Below are 19,117 nucleotides of genomic sequence, written 5' to 3' on the forward strand. Positions count from 1 at the left end.
GGCCATAATGTTATTTGTTTCAATATTTTTGATCCAATCATCCAATGTTATACGTACATGCAATAATTAAAGTGAGCAAGTAAAAACACACTTTTAAAGAAAGAATGAATTTTATTAATTATACAAATTTTTTCCTACAATTTACCTTCTAAAGTAAGCTTTCTATTGGATACAACTATACCATCCCTATCTGCATACACATAATCATTTGGTCTAAATGTAACACCTCCAAAGCTGACTGGAACATCCCTTGTGCCGACATTTTTCTTCTCAGTTTTACGTGGGATTGAGCCAAGAGCTTTGATTCCAACATCAATCCTTTCCAATTCAACAACATCTCGAACACAACCATAGATGATAATACCACTCCAGTTATTTTTGAAAGCAGTTGCTGCAACATTATCTCCCAGTAATGCTCTTCTTTTGGAGCCACCTCCATCAACAACCAAAACCTTAATGGAAAAATTCCTAGTTTTAAAAAACTAAAACAAACCTAGAAAGCTGATAAATTACTAAACTCAGGATCTTTACACCTAAAATACTTACCCTACCCTCACCTGACTCGCTCAACGCTAACTTGACGAAGGAATTATCTTCGTGGCATTTTACTGTAGAAATTTTTCCTCCAAACACCGACTTTTTACCAAAATCTTGGAATATGGGCTCCACATATTGCAGCAAATCACCATACGCGTCGCAAAGGTCAGCCGTTTGCATAGCTAGATTGCAAAGTACACGATTTATACACGGTAATTTGGGAAAAAAATTGAAATGCATAAGAAGTCTAAAGTTCATGTTAAAAATGCGTATACTTCATCTCATCAAAATATAAAGTCAAAGGTTAGTTGAGTGCGCACGGAATGATGGGAAACAATCATCTGTAACACTTGTATTTAATTTGATATAACCTGTCAATTTATATAAACCCTGTATAATATAGATATATTTTACAAAAAAATACACAATCTTTCATAATCTACATAGCATTTTCAAAGGAACATTTTACGACTTGAATGTGGCGCAGGAGTTGAAAAATGATTGGGTACAACTATGATTTCTTACAATGTACGATTAATAATCTGAATTCGACCTTCCACCTGCAAAAAGAAAAAGGAAAAAGTAAAAAGGAGAAATAGAAAAGCTCCATTTCGCGTAAACACTTACCTTAGGTGAAATAGTCGAGTGGCGTTTCTCAATTGCAAAACGTTCCTTTTGAAAATCATGTAACTCCCGCGCATCGAGACTTTAAAAAATACACGAATGACAAGATGTTGAGCGAAAAGTCATCATTGGATAATGATAAATGATTTCATTCAATTTATAATACCATGTAATAGACTGTCTGTGACCAGAACGGCACATTTGTAATCCTTTAACAATATTACAAGATACGAAATGATTTCGAACGATTGTGGGCAATATAGGTCCTTCTTCCTCTTTGACAAGTAAAGGGCAATCTTTAAAGACTTCATATCCATCTCTTCCATGACTCAAATATGCCTTCGTACACAGTTTGTATTTCTGTACCATTGTGAATAAAAAAAGAAATGAGTATCTTACTATTTATCGTAACAGTAAGAATAAACGACGTTTTGGGCGTAAAATCACTTACTCTCTCATGTTCTAAGTTTTGTCCGCCAATTTTTACGCTGCTTTCAATTATCCTTTCACCAGACTCCATATCAGGATCAAAGGCAAATGTCATACCAGACACCTACAGAAGAGTTAACGTTTGAACGTATCTACGTGAAGTATTATGGCATACGAACGTTACACTAAATTTAAAATCACCTGTGGAAAACGTCCTTCAAGTTTTGGCCATTGGCTGACTCCGTTGTTGAGAGCTTTTAAAAGTTGTTTTCCTACATTAATGATTCAACATTAAACGAGCAACTCACACACACACAATCGATACAAACACAAGCATACAGGATATAATGGAGATTTTGTTTTAGTACCTGTAATTTCAAGGGTAACAATAGCATCTGGCATGGGAAGAATACTTGCCAAGTGCTAAGTGAGAAAAAAACAACCATCAAATGAGAGTAGCCAATAACGTAGCAAACATCGGTTACCCTTTTTGCATGGAAATTATTCTCACAGCATATTAACTATTAATTACGACTGTTAAAGAGTATTTTAGCAAAACACAAGACATTAGACACTCCGTATAAAGTCAACATTATGATGACATGTAATGCTTTTCGAAATTATACGAAGTATCTACTGTCTTGTGTTTTTGCTAAAATACTAACTGTTGCATTTGAATTTATTTCTTTCGAAGGCGTCCGTTGTTTTTGATAAAAATTACTGTTGTCGAAAGACTTTCATAATCATACATACTTTCATAATCATACATACTTTCATTTTAAATTCTCCAGGTGGGTGAATTGTATCTGAACGAAGAGTACCGGAGTTAACAATACTGACGTCAGCTTGAGTGACGTTACGTGTGATGTCAGCCACTAAGTTTCCTTCACAAAAACAAAAATAAAAATTTAACACACACACACATATATATATATACGACGAAACTATGACTATGTCCCATCGATACCTAAATTTGTTTCACGAGTACGTATACTTTGAAATCGACCATCAAGTTCCACTTCAATACTACCCAAAACGCTTTCCATTTTCTCAGCCAAAACATCTACACATTATCAGATTATTTCAGTAAAAAAGCTATCGTATGCACCGAAGATACAGGAATATCACAAATTTTTTACAATAAACCTAAATATTTATTGACAATAGCTTTAATTTCTGGATTTTCTGGAACATCTTGAGTTATATCATGTCTTTTATATTGAATATCGTATGAGCCGTCGGTAGAGGAAAATGACACTTCTATCTCACTGAAATTTCTAAAGTCAGTGCCACTTTTAAATATTTTTGTTCCATTAATCTATAAAATAAGAGAAGTACAGTAAGTGAATGTGCTGATTTGTAATTTAGAGGGCAAGTATGTACTTTGTACTTTGGCAGGGCCATAGCAAGAACGTTAGAACGAGAGGGGTTGGGGAAGAGGGGGGGGAGTGTTATTCATAAATTAAGTTGTGCCTGACTGTTTTCTTCAGAGAGCTAATCATTTTTCAAAGAAACCATTCCGGCATATCTGAATATTTGAATAAACACATCCCACCGTAGATAACGTTTTAACTACGGTCCTGTACTTTGGTGTACTGTTATGTGCTGTAGAGGGCTCCTATTCCATTACTACTGCCGCAGAGCTAATAATATACACTTTGAATTTTTGCTAGGTACATAGCAGTACTTTGTAGTACTTTGCAGTATAGTTATCTTACCTCTTTCACACCATAAAAATGATCATGGCCACCCAAAATCAAATCAATTTCTGAGACATTTTCAGCCAACTTTATATCATTTGGTTGCCTCATGTGTGTCAGCGCAATGATAAAATCACATCCCTGTTTGAAAATAAACATGTCTGATTAATATCAGAAATGCTACACATTCACCCATTGCTATAAAGTGTGTACCTTTTGCCTGAGTTCAGAACATAATTGGTTTCCAACATCAATAAAGTTATGATACTCAATATCATCTAATGATAAAGTTGCCAAGGTCGCCAGCCACTCGCTCTCCACAAGACCTATTATACCAATCTAAAGAATAATATCTAAATGGTTATAGTCAGTATGATTAAAACAAGCATTGTGGCAGTCAAACCTTTCTTCCATTATGTTCATGTATTAAGCATTTTTTTCCATCTGCCAGAGGTTGCTTGGTGTGTTTGTCAAATACATTACTAAGTAGCCATGGATAATTGCTTTCATTAGCAAAGTCCACAAGCTCATCCACTCCAAAATCTGATAAATATATAATTCGAAATCCATGGTCTCAACAGCAGTTCAATGTGGTAGAATTACAAATGACAAAAACAACTTTACATACCAAAGTCATGGTTACCATAGACTGCAGCGGTAATACCCAAGCAATTTAAGACCGGCAACATTTGTTCACCTTTTGTTATACTGCTCACTTAAAATAATTATGAACTAGTATAAATGATATAAGCTGATATGGGGTGGAATGGACTATGTATGGCTGATACAGTATAGTGTTGGAAAGGAAAATAGTCAAGGTTTATGTACGTAGTGCGAGATAAACAAAAAGAGCTGCAATTTCTAATAAGTTATACAATTCTAAGGCCTGTTTCAAACGTCAAACTTTACATGCACCGAACGCATTAAAGACAATGAAAATGAGATAAATTTCCTCATTTAAATGCGTTCGGTTCATGTAAAGTTCGACGTTTAACTGGGCCTAAGTTATGAATAAAAATGGACTAACTCATTGAAGGATTCAAAGCATCGCCACTAAAAAGTATAATAGGATTTTGAGATTTGAACGTGGCTATTTTTGAAGCAAATCTGGCAGCACCACCAACCGGCTCCTTCTCTCTAGGCTCAATATTGTAAACATCATTGAAGTGCAAAATAAGTAATTTATTTGCATTTGACGGGTCAGCGTTTTTGTGCACAGTTTTCACATTAACATCGGTATTTGTTTTATTTTTGGATACATTCAGCTTATTTTCAACCATTTCAGTGGTATCATCAACAGCAATCACATTCTCTACTGTATTTTGCTGCAATGTTGGCTGATCTTCCGGGAAAGGAAGCGATATCCATATGTAATCACTTGCTGTTTTAAGTCCCGGGTTTTGACATCTTCGCGCTTCCTGTCGTCTCCTTTTCCGGTCAGCCCTTGTCGTCGTATTTTTTACGTCGTTTCCATCGCTAATTCCATTTCTTTCAGATTTTTGCAAGCTTTTAGAAGCTGAACATCCCATTTTTTTCAAATTTCACTCCGCAACCAAAAAAGCGCATCAGCATTGTTTACGTTTTGCAACATGGCTAATTGACACAATTAACCCACCGGGCAAAAAGCCCCGCGTATGGAATGGTAACAATAAACATTTTGCTGTGTAACAATGATGGTAACAATTAGTTATTAGTCATGTTGACTCCAAGGTCATTTATTCAAAATAAACTTTTTATTTTTTAATAAAGGTGTAGCTTTTTTCTTTACCATTTTCATCCAGTATACTGTTTATGTACATCAACATTGCATAGAACTATATTTACAATCTCTCTATAAATACATTTTACCAATAAAACTGTACATTATCAAAATCTATTTTAGCCAGCATGAAGTAAAAATTTTACCAAATAAATTTATTTTTCCATTTACCAATAGATAGAAATGCTTAAATTCATTATTTACAAATTACATTGACTTTCCAACTTCACAATTCACATATAATTGAAAGACAATCAAATATTGGACTTTCCACCTGACGTAGTGGTTATTGGAATGGCTTTCATTTCTGTCCTCATACATAAAAACTCTGCTAAGACAGATGTAATTGCTAGACAGACAATGTTGACTATCCACCAAGTCCATTTACCAGGAATATGATGAAGATATAAGGTACAAAATATGAAATGAATCAATAGTGTTGTGCCAGCAAAGTCTAAACACTGAATGAAAACCGATATTAGTCATCTTATATGGTGCATATCAATATGAGTAAATTTTTAACAAACCTGCTTTGCACGACCAACAATGTACCAAAGACCAAAAGCACTGTCAAAAATAAAATTTTACTAATATACTTTATATACATCATTCAGTACTGTTTCAATAGCCATAAAAGTTGCCAGCAGTTGTTTGAAAGTATAATTCAACTCTTCGCTAATCGATGTATTGAATTGATAAACTAAATCATGTTTTAAACGAGATATCTTACAAAGAATAGTGGATTATATTATTTTAACACAGGTGATAAAATATGAAATCCTTGCTTACCTCCACAGAGAATTGAGGATAAATGCAATAGAACCAAGTCTTCCTGAAGTAGAAGAATAATCGACAGCCTGAAAATTTAGAACATAAACGTAAGAAATCGCCTTTGTGACATTACATAACCGTATATTGACATGGGGTGTCCGTGAAATACCTTGTCAGAAAATATCTGATACAAAGAATGAACGGATCCCATCCAGAAATCAAAAATCAATATCCATACTCCAAGACCAACATAATAAGTACACTGTGAGGCAATAATTTGACTGATAATCAAAACTGGATCCCACAAATTTGTACGAAACTGAGCAGCCATCTTGATAAGATCCGATTCGCACAATGTGTCGACATGCGCAAAAGAAATATACTAAATTCCCGTTATTTATATCTCAAAACGTGCGACATGTGAGTGGATGTGAGCCAATCAGATTAAGCAAAAAGAACCAATCAAAAGTTCACACTTCGCCCTCAAAGATCTTATGCAGTAAATTGGGATTGTTATCAAACAGTAAGGAATAGACATTAGTCTGTTTCTCGCTTACTTCTATTTTTAATATTTTCTATTGCCTGATAACATATAAATACATAAATTATATAAACTATTTACAAAATTAATCTATATTTCCGCGGATATTTTCCATTAGTTCATTAAATAAAGCCTCAGAAGGCAATAACTGTAGATATTGCACGCGTAATCTTTTGACTTTAACAATTACATGACTATAATCCAAGGGAATGTGTTATTTTGAAAACATATTTATTTTTCGCACTGTTTCCGTCATTACTTGATGCTCGATCTGAAAATACATACATTATATCACCAGATTAAAATGAAATATGAAAACTTATAAATTTACTTTATATACCTCAGCTGACGCCTCGTCAAATTCTAGATGACCAGCACCTACTAACGAATGGTTGTCTAACCAGCCGACAAATTTTACGCAAACACCATTGAAAATTAATGGACATTTTATTCGCACCTGGCAAAATACGGGACGCAATGAATACAAAGCAAGTGAATATAAGATCTATGAATTAAACTATCTCTATTAAAAAGTTTTGTCTATTTTTAATTTTAGCAATGTGAGGAGTTTACATAGTATATTGCCACTTTAAAGGAGAGGAAACAATTGCCGGAAATACGTCATGGTGGTTAACCATGACGGAAGCGGCAATATGATTCCCACTTGAGACACACGAGGGCGGAACCAATTGGTTTTCGTCGCGTTGTGAAAGCCAGTGGGAGATGTTTACCTATGATTTTTTTACGATATTTTGTATAAAAATGGCAACACATTATTTTCAACGAAGAACAAGCAACATTGACTTATTTCGCCATTGTTTATAATGTTATGTTACATGAAGTAAAGGTCTTGCCTGTAAACAACAACACATTTCATTCAATTTAAAGCGACATACTTTTCCAGTGTCATTCTGAAAATCTACAAATTCTGACGATGTGCTGCCATCGCTGAGATAGGAAGGTGGAAAGCTTAAAAGAAGATGTACGCCATTGGGAACGACAGCCTAAATAATTATTTAAAAACGAATAATAAAATAATATCTTATTAAAATTTATCATTTTTATTTTGTGATAAAGTACAAATGCAAGATAAGTACTTAAACAAAAGATGGGACATTTTTACAATATTGTCTTTCTCCTGGAATCGACATAAATTCTTTAAAAAACGCACTCAAATACTCCACGCTTAAAAGAAGAAATATATAAGAAAATCATGATACTATACCAGTCCACCACAATTATCTACAGAAATCAGTTCTTTTCATCCGGAAAAGTTTATATTTCAGGTCGTGTGTTAATTACAATTTAATACAAATATTTTTTATCACTTATTCATGCATATTGCATACAACAGTTAGTTATCATTAAAAGAAACTTGCTCGTAAAAATAATGCTCACCAATTGAATTTTTCCTTCCATACATTCAGTGCGAAAACGAGCGCATCTTTCATTCACATTGCATTCCTTATTATCAATGTATCTCACCTAGCAAGACAGAAGGCACAGTTAAGTAATTGAAAATATTATAGGAAAAGATTTGTTAAAAACCTTGAGTGGACAATATAAAAGGATTGAGGATCGTCTCGGGACTTCATTAACTAACAAAGCAAGACTTGAGTAATCGTTGATCATAGAGAGCAAACTTGTTATGGTGATTTTGATATAGTCGTTTGAAATTAACAAAATCCCACTTTACAACAAAATGTATATGAACATGGAACAACAACAGATATTAAAGAAGGCATGGAGTTCATCTACAAATTAGTTACATAATCTGTTGTTGTTTTATGTCAACATATATATATATATGTGCACAATTGTACACAGTCTCACAACACTTCAATGTTCATTTATCAACAGGAGATTTATCTATAGTAAAAACATATGCACCAAAAACGGTATAAAACGCGGGGAATCGCAATGATGATTACGAAGAATTAACTTGCATAATTTACGAAAGCCCGGAACAAATTATAACATGTGGTTGTTCTTCTCACTGCTGAATAAACGCATTCATAAAAGAATTTCGTCTCACCTCACAGTCTTCGTGCAACTGTCTTATTACAGAATCCGTTTGAAATTTATTTCTCTGATCGTCAACAACACGGGGCATTCCGTCTACACATATAACATTGCACAATTCGTAAATCTTAGTTTATTTCATTCAAGTGGTTTGTTCTGACAGTCTGGAGCATCTCTCAAACACTTTAAACTCACGATAAACTGGCATTCAGAATACTTCATGTACAATCATGACACAGCAGTTTCTTCTGCACACTAACGCACCCCAATTTTTCCTCAAATAAATCTTTTGTATGATGTGCGGTTTTGAAGAATTACGGATGAATGAGATTACTCATCATATACGTCTAGAAGAAATAAATGAGTGTATTGTTGAATTCAACCGCACGCAACAACAACCTTGTGGTCAACCACAAGTCATCTTTCTCGCTGTGACGGAAACGGTGGTTATTTAAAGAAACCCACACCATTGCATTCTTGTTGCGTGGTCTTAAACCAAAAAGTACTTCATCAGTGATGGCAGCTTTAATGAAAGGATTTCGATCATTTCAGCGTGTAGACAACCTGTGTTTTACTTCGCAACAGGTGGAATGAGAATTAATGTAAAGGATCTGAAATTTTATTAAAATATTGTGATAGTGAACTGACATACTCAAAAATAAATGAAATACGTGAGCTTCGAATATTTATATGTACTTCGTAGCCAAATGGTGAATGTTAACGTACAGAAGAAATTTATAGTTCGACAATGTTTGTGATATCGGGAAAGCGATGACGTAATAGACAGAGCGACCAATAGGAGCACAATTTTAAAGGCTCTGAGTTTGAATTTATAGGAAAGAATTGACGGGAAAAACTTCATTGATGTGTGCAGTTTCCTTGTGTCATGTAAAAACGCGGATTATGCAGCAGGTTCATTTTGTCAATACAGATACCTGCTGTACGGTAAAGCGTCTTTTCACATGTGATATGGCGTCCCAAATTAATAATAACTGTTTTGTTTAGGATGCATGCAGAATTTCATGCAAAGCTTTGATAAAATAATATAAAAATGACCAAATCAAAGAAAGAGGATTCAGAATCATATCTCATTCAGAAATTGCTATAGAAGTTGAGGTCAACTTCAATAAACTGAACAGTTGAAACTTTAAGCCGATTTTAAGTATGAATGATGCAACAAAGTAAAAACTATCATACAAATAACAATTATTTATTCAAACATACATTAAAAGAATTTTCTTTATAGAATATGTAAGTCTTCGTTCATCTCATTCTCTACGTCCATTTTATAAATAAAATACATATGTTACAGAACAAACCTTTATAAGAACGTCAATTGCAAGTCAATAGAGAATGAAGAGAGGGTCACACAATAATTGTACATTGTTAAACCTGTGAATTACTATGGAAATTAATCAATGGAAAACAGACATTTTATGTACGCCAAATATATAGTCAATAAAGAACGACTGTTTCCTAAGAGACAAAACTCAAACAAAATTTTGTCTGGGACTTTAGACTTTTATCGTGCAGGAGACAAGGTATTAATTTATCTTCAACCAAAAGAGACGAACACCAGGATGACCGTATCATAAATTAAGAATTCTTATGTAGATAATATTTGTCAGGTATTTTTACGTTGTCCTTTTATAATGGAGTCTGTCTCATCTTTGCTGGATGTCTAAATACTGTAGTCAAACTAGATAGTCCGGGCATTTCATGAAGCTAAGGTCGAAGGATTACTTTAATAATGTTTTCAAATGTTTGTCATCAAAACACTTTTTAAAAAAAAATACAGACATTATCCATATGCACACGAGTGCCACTGCCAAATTTGAGAAACTTAAGAAAAGTTTTGTAATTGCTGACAGATTCAATACGACATAAAGTGAGCAAGCTTAAAGCAAACGTGGCTAATGTATTGATAAACTTTAAATACAAGACAAATAAAGACAGTGAAGTCAATTGTCGAACTATAAAGACAAAAACTAGACAACCACTTTATAATTTAATACCTTAGGATTTAAAAAATGAGCTTCTTTGACTATCAAAAAGTTTCATTTTTGATATACGCTGTGTTAGGCTTGCAAATTTCATGTAGACAGCTACTGCTTGATTTTGCAACACCTTCCGACACCGTCGACACAACTTCCAAATTCCGCTGTTGTTGTCTCAAAATCTTCCGGAGAAAATCGTCTTCGATCTACGTCATAAGAAGAGAAAAAAACACGACAGAGCATGAATGAAAAATTACAATGTTTATGCAGTAGTGAAATAATGTTGAGGAAATTAATCAGGTTGATCATAATAATAGCGAGTGACTTGGAAGGCAGGAAATGGATTCATGTTAAAGAAAAAAATTGACCAACATAAAATTGAAAGTATAGCCATTAAGTAAGAAATTATAATTTATTTAAAGTAAGGTTTCGTCTTTACACAAGACATCGTCAGACCAATAATCAAAATGATCAAATAGTCTGAAGATGTCTTGTGTAAAGACGAAAGGTCATTTAATACTATAATTTCTTACTAAATGGCTATACTTAGAATTTTATGCTGGGCAATTGTTTTTTTTAACAGGTAAGTCATACCTGCGCGGAAGCTTCGTCAAATAGCAAACGACCAAAACCTCGTAGTTTGTCCACCTCAAGCCAGCCGTAGAATTTAACACATACACCATTAAATATAAAGGGGGACATAAGGAACACCTAAGGATACACAAGAACAACCAGTCATAGATTATCACACATACCGTTAAAGATAAAGGGGACATTAGGAACATCTGAGGATACGTAAGACCGCTGGTTGAAACAAGTGAAGATAGAAGGACAATCTTTTGAAAAGATCCCTTTGCCATCTTAGAGGTATACACACAGTCATAGTTTTGCATGGTAAAATAATCAGAAAAAGGCCCTGGTTTGGATGTATTTAAAATAAAAATAAAGAGCAAACCTTTCCAGGTTCTCGTAAAAAATCTACGAAATTTGACTGAGAGCACGAAGAATCCGAAACTTTTGGAAAAGAAAGTGTGAGATTAATACCATTCTCGGTAAATCCCTAAAAGGGTTATATAAAGCATTAAATTATGTTCAACATTCAAAGATCTATTATAATTTATTTCACCACCCAACCCATGTCATCAACATTTCATGTACGGAAGGAACCGGAACACACGGTGAAAACTGATGACATACAGCATGCAGAGAGTTCACACGAGACTAGTCAGCTATATTTACAACTACGTCGGCTGATATTAATGTAAACAACACAACAACAACATGCTGGGTCACACGACTTCGCTAGTTAAGACCCCACAAGCACGATACTTTGAAGTAATTTATCGTTTTATCCAAACTCCAAACAAAAATAAGTAAAGATTGCATGAATACGTACTATCTTACAAGTACCCTGATAACATTCTGTGAAAAATCTTATTCTTCTTTCTTCAATGGAACAATTCAAATAAGATGCATATTTTATCTGGAAAAAAAATAAAGCACTTTTTCATTTGACTATAAGTTCTCTATCGCTTTTTTCCAAATGTTTATATAGTAAAGTCTTTTGTTGACGAAATTGACCCTTTTTTAAAGCTATCCCAAAAACTGTCAATTGCACCAAAAAATCAATGTTTAACAACTTATGCTTGTGCTAAATGTGCACTCACTGTTTCAATATGATGATTTACATATTAAATAAGCAACAGAAAATTTTACAATGCACTACAATTTAAATGAACAAACAACAAACGTAAGTGGTTGTGGAAAACAATACAATTAAGTATTATATAATATTGACGATGATTTATGTAAAAATTCTCACTAACTTCGTGATGTTCAATCACTATAAGCAACGTACCTCAGACTGTCTTTGAAGTTGTTGAAAAACAGGATTTGTTCTGAACTTGGCAAGCTGATTCTCCACAACTCGAGGCATAGTAAATATCGCGTTTGTAACACACCTCAAAAAGCTGCTTTGCGGTTGCTTCCCACCGAAGACATTCACACTAACGAATGTTTTATCGTTTTACAATGAGGTCAAAGGTGGCGATAACGCACGCGATAGTACCCAGCATTACGTAAGCAAATTTTGGTTTTTACCACACGTGTCATGACACAGGACAGGAAAACACGTGCAAACATGTGTCGCTTACGACGAAAAAACAACAAACTACTAATTCAATTAATCAAAAACGAAAAAAAAAGTTTACTCGAAAAAAAGCAGGAGCGTTCTATTACTACAGGAAAAACGTCATTTTTTTCTACACAGGTCATGTTACGTAGATATGAACCGGCGATGATTACTGAACGACATTAGTAACCATGAAAACACGAAAATATTGTTGATTTTTTAAGGGACCGCCATGTTTGTCGCAAAAGAAATCTTTGCGATTACCAGGAGTGATGAGATAACATCCGCGATATGATAAACGATACCGAGGGGCTGTTTACATGAGCCATACAGAAAGGGCCAGCCCTCCCTGTAGGGCTGTATTTTGCCTCTATTTTACATGCAAATTCTAGCCCTATACGAATAGCTCGGTTTGAACTGCGAATTTCGGCACTAAAATACAAAATAGCTGAAAACACACCAATATAGTTGTCGCCTTTTGATTTTTTAGGTAGGGCTGGCCCTCCTCTTATGTAAACGAAGAGCGATTTTAGATAGAATTTTAATAATATGCGAGATCTCGCTTAGTAGTGCCAGCCCTCCCTGTAGGGCTCATGTAAACAGCCCCTGAAACAGCTCTCGACAAAAGTTTTTTCCCCTGATAATCGATTGCGGCAGTGTCGAATAAAAATATGACGAAATTTATTTAATCGATCCTTTTAGCAAGATATTTACAAGTTTGACATTGTGTTTCCCAGGGAACTATCGCTCAATCACATTTAAGTTAAGACCTTTACATCTTTTGAATATCTTATAAACTGCACGACTCCAAAATTCTTAAATTACACGAGCAAAAACAAGCAATGGGTTATAAACCTCTTCATTGTTTTTTTTATACAAATACTCAGACGTCTCAAAATATAACAAGAAAAATATGTAACGACCATTACGTCACAGTGAAACTTTATAACCGGATGTAAGAATCAGGCATCACAAGAATCAGGTTACCAAATACCTGAGAACTTGGAGGCAAGAACGATAACATTCTCCACAAGTCTTTCGCGAGCAGCCATCGCCAGTGGATATGACAAGACTTAAATGTCACCTGTTGAACTTTATTTACGTGAGAATGATTCAATCCAAGGAAGACAGAAGCAGAGATAACTCACGAAACAAGCTACCATTTCTTCCAGACACGTTCACTTTCGTTTTGATAACACTACGTAATGCCAGCAAATGTGCGTGACACAGCTGACATTTCTGAAACCTGACGAAAACAGAAAAGGTTATGGGCATTCCGTTAAAGTGACAAAAAGCCAGTAAACATATTGATTGCTAAATGCCATGAACATCGTAAACAGCTAAGATTCCAAGAAAAGAGAAAAGTTTGAAAAAAAAACACTGCCTTTTGAGTAAACATCCATTGTAACAAGATATGTATCATTAGGTAAACATCGATTGACTTCATGGTATATAAAAAACATATTTAATAAACCCATGACAAGCTACACAGTCTAATGCATTTATACTCAAAACATAACAACGATTTAAAAAACTTTAACTCGCCTTTCCTCTCGGACAACATCAACACCAACAGAGACGGGGGGAGCAGCCATGTTACTCTTTATAACGGGGGAAAAATTTCTCAGAACAAGTTTGATGATTGACGCACCGGTCTGAACGTAGCTAAAATGTTAAATATTAACTTGATATGACCAAGTGTGTTTTTTTTTGATATACGTAAGGTAGTTGATCTTTGTAATATGATATACTGACGTTTCATATCTGCTCAAAAGCAATTCATTCACACTTGGAAGGACAACAGAACAGATATCGAGCGTCCAAAGAGTTCTGAAACGTCATAAATTACGATATGATGTGAAAATGTAGAAATACAACATTAAAATATCTCCCACTTACTGCTTAAGACAGAGTACACCGAGAAAGTCCACCAAAGTTGATTGATCGTTCATATTTATAGCAATTTGCACAGCTCCCTGCATAGAAATAAAACATGATTTATGGAGCATTTATAAAGTACAATAATTGATTGATTTGGATTTCAGTTGATATAGTTTCGTATTACTTGTACCTTTATATCCCCATCATTCCATAGTCGCCACACCATGTTCACATTTCGATGACGATTCGTTAACACGGCGGTAAAAGAAATATGTCCTTAAAACCAAATTGAAAGATTTCGTTGATAATAAATATAAGATGTTTAAATAATTGTTTATCACTGTTTGTCAGTTGTTTAATTGATAAATTATCAATCAATGGAATGAAAAATTTAGTTGTTACAAACCCTTCCTTATGCTATCTAATCTCTCCTCCTCGCTAATCTTTATGGATGGTGCAAAATGCGAATCTTGATAATTCGTTTGCGTAGGTGAATCGTTGCCCTAAAATGGTACAAAAAATCATTAAAATCTTCTTAAAAACATGAATGCAGGCGAATATAAGAGCGTCATTTCTAACGTAGCATCGTTTCTTATCGTGTTTTGTCAATTTCCACATAAGTAAGGATGCATTTCACTGGATTATATCATTTTTTATTGAAATGCAAATTACTGGTAAAAACTCGTGCATGTCCAGTCCAGCTGGTTTATCGCGGTCAGATGGTATCAACGTCTTTGGTTTGCTAGAAGACGGAATGTGATCGGGTTTTTCTTTCACATAAACCTGAAATAACGTAGAGTATAAAAAAAAACTTCATCTGTGGTGATTCAAAATTAACACTAGAAGTGAACATTGCACCTCTTTTTCATTTTCATTTCCCTTGACGACAGGGGTCACCTCTGTCTCCTGACTTTTATGTATCACAGATTTTTCTGATGGCTTTTCTGGCAACTTTTCCGGGGTAACTTTCTGCAAACTTTCCATTTTATCATTATTTTCTGGTTTATTAGAAGCAGTAGGTTGAAGAGGTTCCTTGAAGGTCGACTTGGAATCTTAAAATAAAGATGAACGTCACCAAACTAACACACAGTTTCATGACATCAGGATTTTTAAGGAAAACGACGTTTCTATACACAGATGTTTAACAATTCACAAAGACAAAATAAATAATCAATACATTCCATAAAGTGAAAACTGACCATTTTCATTGTCATTTGCCAGCGAAAGATGTCTTGATCGAATCGGTGATCGCTCTAAAAAGAAAAGAAAGAACTTTAATCGTACAATGTTACAGAGATCTACGTCATAAAATGTTCCAGAGATCTACGTCATAAAATGTTTCGATCTATGTCATAAAATGTTGAGATCTACGTCATAAAATGTTCCAGATATACGTCATAAAAGAGATCTACGTCATAAAATGTTCCATCATAAAATGTTCCAGAGATCTACGTCATAAAATGTTCCAGAGATCTACGTCATAAAATGTTCCAGAGATCTACGTCATAAAATGTTCCAGAGATCTACGTCATAAAATGTTCCAGAGATCTACGTCATAAAATGTTTCAGAGAGATCTACGTCATAAAATGTTTCAGAGAGCTACGTCATACAATGTTCCAGAGATCTACGTCATACAATGTTCCAGAGATCTACGTCATAAAATGTTTCAGAGAGAGCTACACCATGCAATACACCAGACAATGCATCAATTAGACAACCTTACCAAGAACAGATTTTGGCGTAAAAACATCTCCGTAATCAGAGGGTGGTGTACTCCTTGCTGGCGTACTTGATTTTTATCAACAGGTTGTTCCAGTTTACTTTTGCTACATAAAACAATGACATCATTTTAGCACGAGACAGACATGCGTACAACATACGTATATGTGACGTAAATATTAATACCGTGCTTTGCTTGAGCTTGTTGCAGGTCGTTTTGAATCAAACACCTTTCTCTGAGGACTAACTTTCTTTTCTTCGTTTGCTTTGATTTGATTAGGAGGGTTCAAAATCTAACAATTCGCACATTCATACACTGCAGTCTGCAGAAGTGATTATAATTTTATAATATTTCTTTAGTTTCCTACCTTAGCTTCATGTGGTTCATGATTCTTTGTTGAAAGTTGTTCAAAATTCTCAATCATTTCTTCGATGTTCTTAAACAAACAACACGCTTGATAAATGAAGTATTTCAATTTAAATTTCATTCAGTTGATTTTTATTATAAACTTTACACTTTACCTGAAAGTCAACCTCCCATATTGAAGCTATAGTCTGACAAAATGATGCTGCAACCTAGAGAACAAAATCATATAAAAAACAACATAAAATAAACGCCTTCCAAACGCATAATTTTTTATTTACAACATAGACAAAATGATGTAAAAACATACAAGTTTTCCAGAAGCAAAAACCATGTCAGAAATCTTTCCCCAACCAACTGTACAACTATCAAAACATCTCACAGGTTCCCAGCCATATAGCTATAAGAGATTTCATCAAAAGAAAAAAAAAATACTAATGTATCCTTGCAAATAATTTGAGAATTTTTCAAACAACTTACCTTTAAAGAATCAATTGAACCACTAAAGAGACAATGTCCATCACAATGAAACAAAACGGATCTGGTGTAGAAACAAATATATTCATAAAAGTTAATACATATAACATTGAAATAGTAGTGTGAATATTAAAGTTGTTTTAATGTTGAAAACAAAATGTGTTTTACCTCACTGGGTTTGACTCAAGTTCTGTAGTGGAAACCAAACAAATTTTTTCCAAGTCCCAAAATTTTACTGTTCTGAAACATCAAATAATCTGGAGTTAAAAAAATTCCATAGGGCATTGACTTGTACAAAAATAATATGTGCAGAAAGAAATGTGAGACAAATACAAAATCAACGATGAACACGAGTGGAAATGAAGGAAAAAATTGGATAACTTTCTAAGAAACTCTATGAAATGTTATTTAAACATACGACACCATAATTTATCTCTAAACAAATAAATGTTTCATATTAACCTATCATTACTGCCAGTTGCCATTAAAAATTCCTTTGGATGAAACTCGACAGTATTAACAGGTCCAGCATGACTCACTTCAGACAGCAGTTTACCTGATGCCAGGTCCCATAACTACACAACAGTACACACAGTCTGTTATGTTGAAACAACAAAATATTTAAACAATTTTTATGTAACTACCTTGCATCGACTGTCATTGCTAGCAGAGACAATCCATCGCCCATCAGGACTGAATCTCACTTGATTGACAACATCTGTGTGTCCCTAAAATAAATGTCGCATGATCAGAAGGTAATCCTTCAACATCCATAAATCACCATAAATATATACATCATTTACCTTAAATGTCATTATACAACCTTTACGTCGGATATCCCACAGCTTCAAAAGAACCCAAATCAAAATTCTCAATATTTAACAAAACAATGATACATAAACAATATCATCCTCCATAATATAAACACCTTGACATTCGTATCCATTGACCCTGAAGAAATATACTCGCCATAAGGGTGAAAATCTGTACACTTGATGCTAGACTTGTGCCCTGTGAGTGTCCTTGTAACTAAAGATAATAGTTCCATGTCAAACAAGTAAATACAACATGAAAAAAAAGCAAAGAGAGGTATACTTTTAGCAGCTTCAACATCCCATATTTTCATAGTTCCCGACTGTGAGCCAGCAACAACACTATCTTCACCATCATTGAATTGTACACATTCAACTGGGCTTGTGTGACCAGTGAGACTCTGCATTTCAAAGATATGAAAAGTAATTATGCAAAGGAAAAACCAAAATGATTTTCCATTGGTAGACAATATATACCAGAATAACATTGGGCTTTCCAACCATCCACATATTAACTTTCTTATCTTCACCTCCTGTAACCATAAGTGTACCAGTACCTCTACCAAGGGCAAGACAGTTGACATTGTGACCATGTGCAACAAATTCATCTACATTATAAAACATAGCAATAACTAAAGACTGATCACATTAAGCCACCTGCATTTGAGTTACATTAAACTGATAACCAGATATTGATTTATTTATGTGTATATCAACAAATACATTAAATAAGTAAAGTTTACAGCTCAGCAATTTTCATGCTTCAGACTTAAATTGAAATACGAAACGTAAGCAGTATAAAGCAGGACTTTACCACACAACAGATTGCTAAATCAAACAATGCACCACCAAGGCTGCCTGATGCTTAAATATGTCAACAAAATAATTATATTGTAGACGCAAAATTATGTCACTAAGCTTAACAGTCGTTGATGAAACCCCGCTGACGTTTTCAAATTAAACATAGATCTGGCAGATAAAACAATGAAGTACAAAAACACTTTATGTCCCCATCTTAGGGACAGAAAATCACGGAAGTTGTCAATACACTTACGTTGCTTCCAACACTTCTTGCCAAAGGCACGCGTGGTAACGGACGTCATTTTTTAACACGTTTAGACTTAGGATTTCCTTGCTTTTCGTTGGAGATACATTTTTGAAAACAATAAGTATAGTTCGACTGGCTAATGCATCAATTTTGAAAGGTCTTCACTTTGTTTTCTTGTCAATTTAATGGTTTATATACCACTTTTGACCACTTCTTCGCAACGCAAAACGACACCATATTTAAATTAATTAACAAAAATCTGAGCCCGTGGTACTCATTCATTGCGGTTATTCGTATTCGTGTT

The 19,117-nt window shown here is 34.3% G+C and overlaps 5 protein-coding genes across 9 annotated transcripts; all 5 read right to left on the minus strand.

The window, feature by feature from the left end:
* Positions 1-91: 91 nt before the first annotated feature.
* LOC124436871 (putative 4-hydroxy-4-methyl-2-oxoglutarate aldolase) lies at positions 92-807 on the minus strand. Its single transcript, XM_046986850.1, has 2 exons — positions 547-807; positions 92-452 (listed from the first exon to the last, which is right to left on the minus strand). The coding sequence occupies exons 1-2, from the start codon at positions 793-795 to the stop codon at positions 135-137; spliced, it is 567 nt and encodes a 188-aa protein (XP_046842806.1). The 5' UTR covers positions 796-807; the 3' UTR covers positions 92-134.
* A 34-nt stretch (positions 808-841) lies between these two features.
* Positions 842-4,878, minus strand: LOC124436868 (mannosylglucosyl-3-phosphoglycerate phosphatase-like). 2 transcript variants are annotated; one of them, XM_046986845.1, is made up of 15 exons: positions 4,415-4,629; positions 4,318-4,343; positions 3,919-4,005; positions 3,694-3,833; positions 3,504-3,629; positions 3,309-3,431; positions 2,737-2,908; positions 2,558-2,653; positions 2,362-2,474; positions 1,959-2,013; positions 1,792-1,862; positions 1,613-1,714; positions 1,328-1,521; positions 1,165-1,243; positions 842-1,097 (listed from the first exon to the last, which is right to left on the minus strand). In XM_046986845.1, the coding sequence occupies exons 1-15, from the start codon at positions 4,480-4,482 to the stop codon at positions 1,059-1,061; spliced, it is 1,491 nt and encodes a 496-aa protein (XP_046842801.1). In that variant the 5' UTR covers positions 4,483-4,629; the 3' UTR covers positions 842-1,058. The 2 variants fall into 2 exon arrangements, with proteins under 2 accessions (XP_046842801.1, XP_046842800.1); XM_046986844.1 differs by having other exon boundaries at positions 4,318-4,878.
* A 99-nt stretch (positions 4,879-4,977) lies between these two features.
* Positions 4,978-6,191, minus strand: LOC124436873 (protein SYS1 homolog). Its single transcript, XM_046986854.1, has 4 exons — positions 5,990-6,191; positions 5,839-5,906; positions 5,577-5,616; positions 4,978-5,510 (listed from the first exon to the last, which is right to left on the minus strand). The coding sequence occupies exons 1-4, from the start codon at positions 6,149-6,151 to the stop codon at positions 5,304-5,306; spliced, it is 477 nt and encodes a 158-aa protein (XP_046842810.1). The 5' UTR covers positions 6,152-6,191; the 3' UTR covers positions 4,978-5,303.
* Positions 6,192-6,324: 133 nt separating this feature from the next.
* On the minus strand, positions 6,325-12,588 carry LOC124436872 (core-binding factor subunit beta-like). 4 transcript variants are annotated; one of them, XM_046986852.1, is made up of 8 exons: positions 10,975-11,111; positions 10,399-10,586; positions 8,579-8,730; positions 8,397-8,479; positions 7,760-7,846; positions 7,258-7,365; positions 6,702-6,818; positions 6,325-6,632 (listed from the first exon to the last, which is right to left on the minus strand). In XM_046986852.1, the coding sequence occupies exons 3-8, from the start codon at positions 8,589-8,591 to the stop codon at positions 6,576-6,578; spliced, it is 465 nt and encodes a 154-aa protein (XP_046842808.1). In that variant the 5' UTR covers positions 8,592-8,730; positions 10,399-10,586; positions 10,975-11,111; the 3' UTR covers positions 6,325-6,575. The 4 variants fall into 4 exon arrangements, 3 of the variants coding, with proteins under 3 accessions (XP_046842808.1, XP_046842807.1, XP_046842809.1); XR_006945519.1 differs by lacking the exons at positions 6,325-6,632; positions 6,702-6,818; positions 7,258-7,365; positions 7,760-7,846 and adding exons at positions 8,849-8,994; positions 11,336-11,440; positions 11,777-11,863; positions 12,239-12,588 and having other exon boundaries at positions 8,450-8,730; positions 10,975-11,091; XM_046986851.1 differs by lacking the exons at positions 6,325-6,632; positions 6,702-6,818; positions 7,258-7,365; positions 7,760-7,846 and adding exons at positions 11,336-11,440; positions 11,777-11,863; positions 12,239-12,588 and having other exon boundaries at positions 8,450-8,730; positions 10,975-11,091.
* A 587-nt stretch (positions 12,589-13,175) lies between these two features.
* Positions 13,176-19,059, minus strand: LOC124436874 (katanin p80 WD40 repeat-containing subunit B1-like). Its single transcript, XM_046986855.1, is given in 24 exon segments — positions 13,176-13,757; positions 14,057-14,176; positions 14,267-14,341; positions 14,411-14,487; positions 14,583-14,668; positions 14,799-14,895; positions 15,065-15,175; positions 15,251-15,339; positions 15,342-15,444; positions 15,592-15,645; positions 16,117-16,219; positions 16,299-16,405; positions 16,481-16,549; positions 16,635-16,688; positions 16,787-16,876; positions 16,957-17,017; positions 17,122-17,193; positions 17,416-17,528; positions 17,598-17,681; positions 17,757-17,798; positions 17,882-17,982; positions 18,049-18,166; positions 18,243-18,373; positions 18,820-19,059. Coding segments are annotated over 24 exon segments (2,139 nt in total). The 5' UTR covers positions 18,869-19,059; the 3' UTR covers positions 13,176-13,624.
* Between the last annotated feature and the right edge of the window lie 58 nt (positions 19,060-19,117).

The sequence above is a fragment of the Xenia sp. Carnegie-2017 genome, unplaced genomic scaffold, assembly GCF_021976095.1.
Source record: "Xenia sp. Carnegie-2017 unplaced genomic scaffold, XeniaSp_v1 HiC_scaffold_16, whole genome shotgun sequence".
Classification (NCBI taxonomy): Eukaryota; Metazoa; Cnidaria; class Anthozoa; order Malacalcyonacea; family Xeniidae; genus Xenia; species Xenia sp. Carnegie-2017.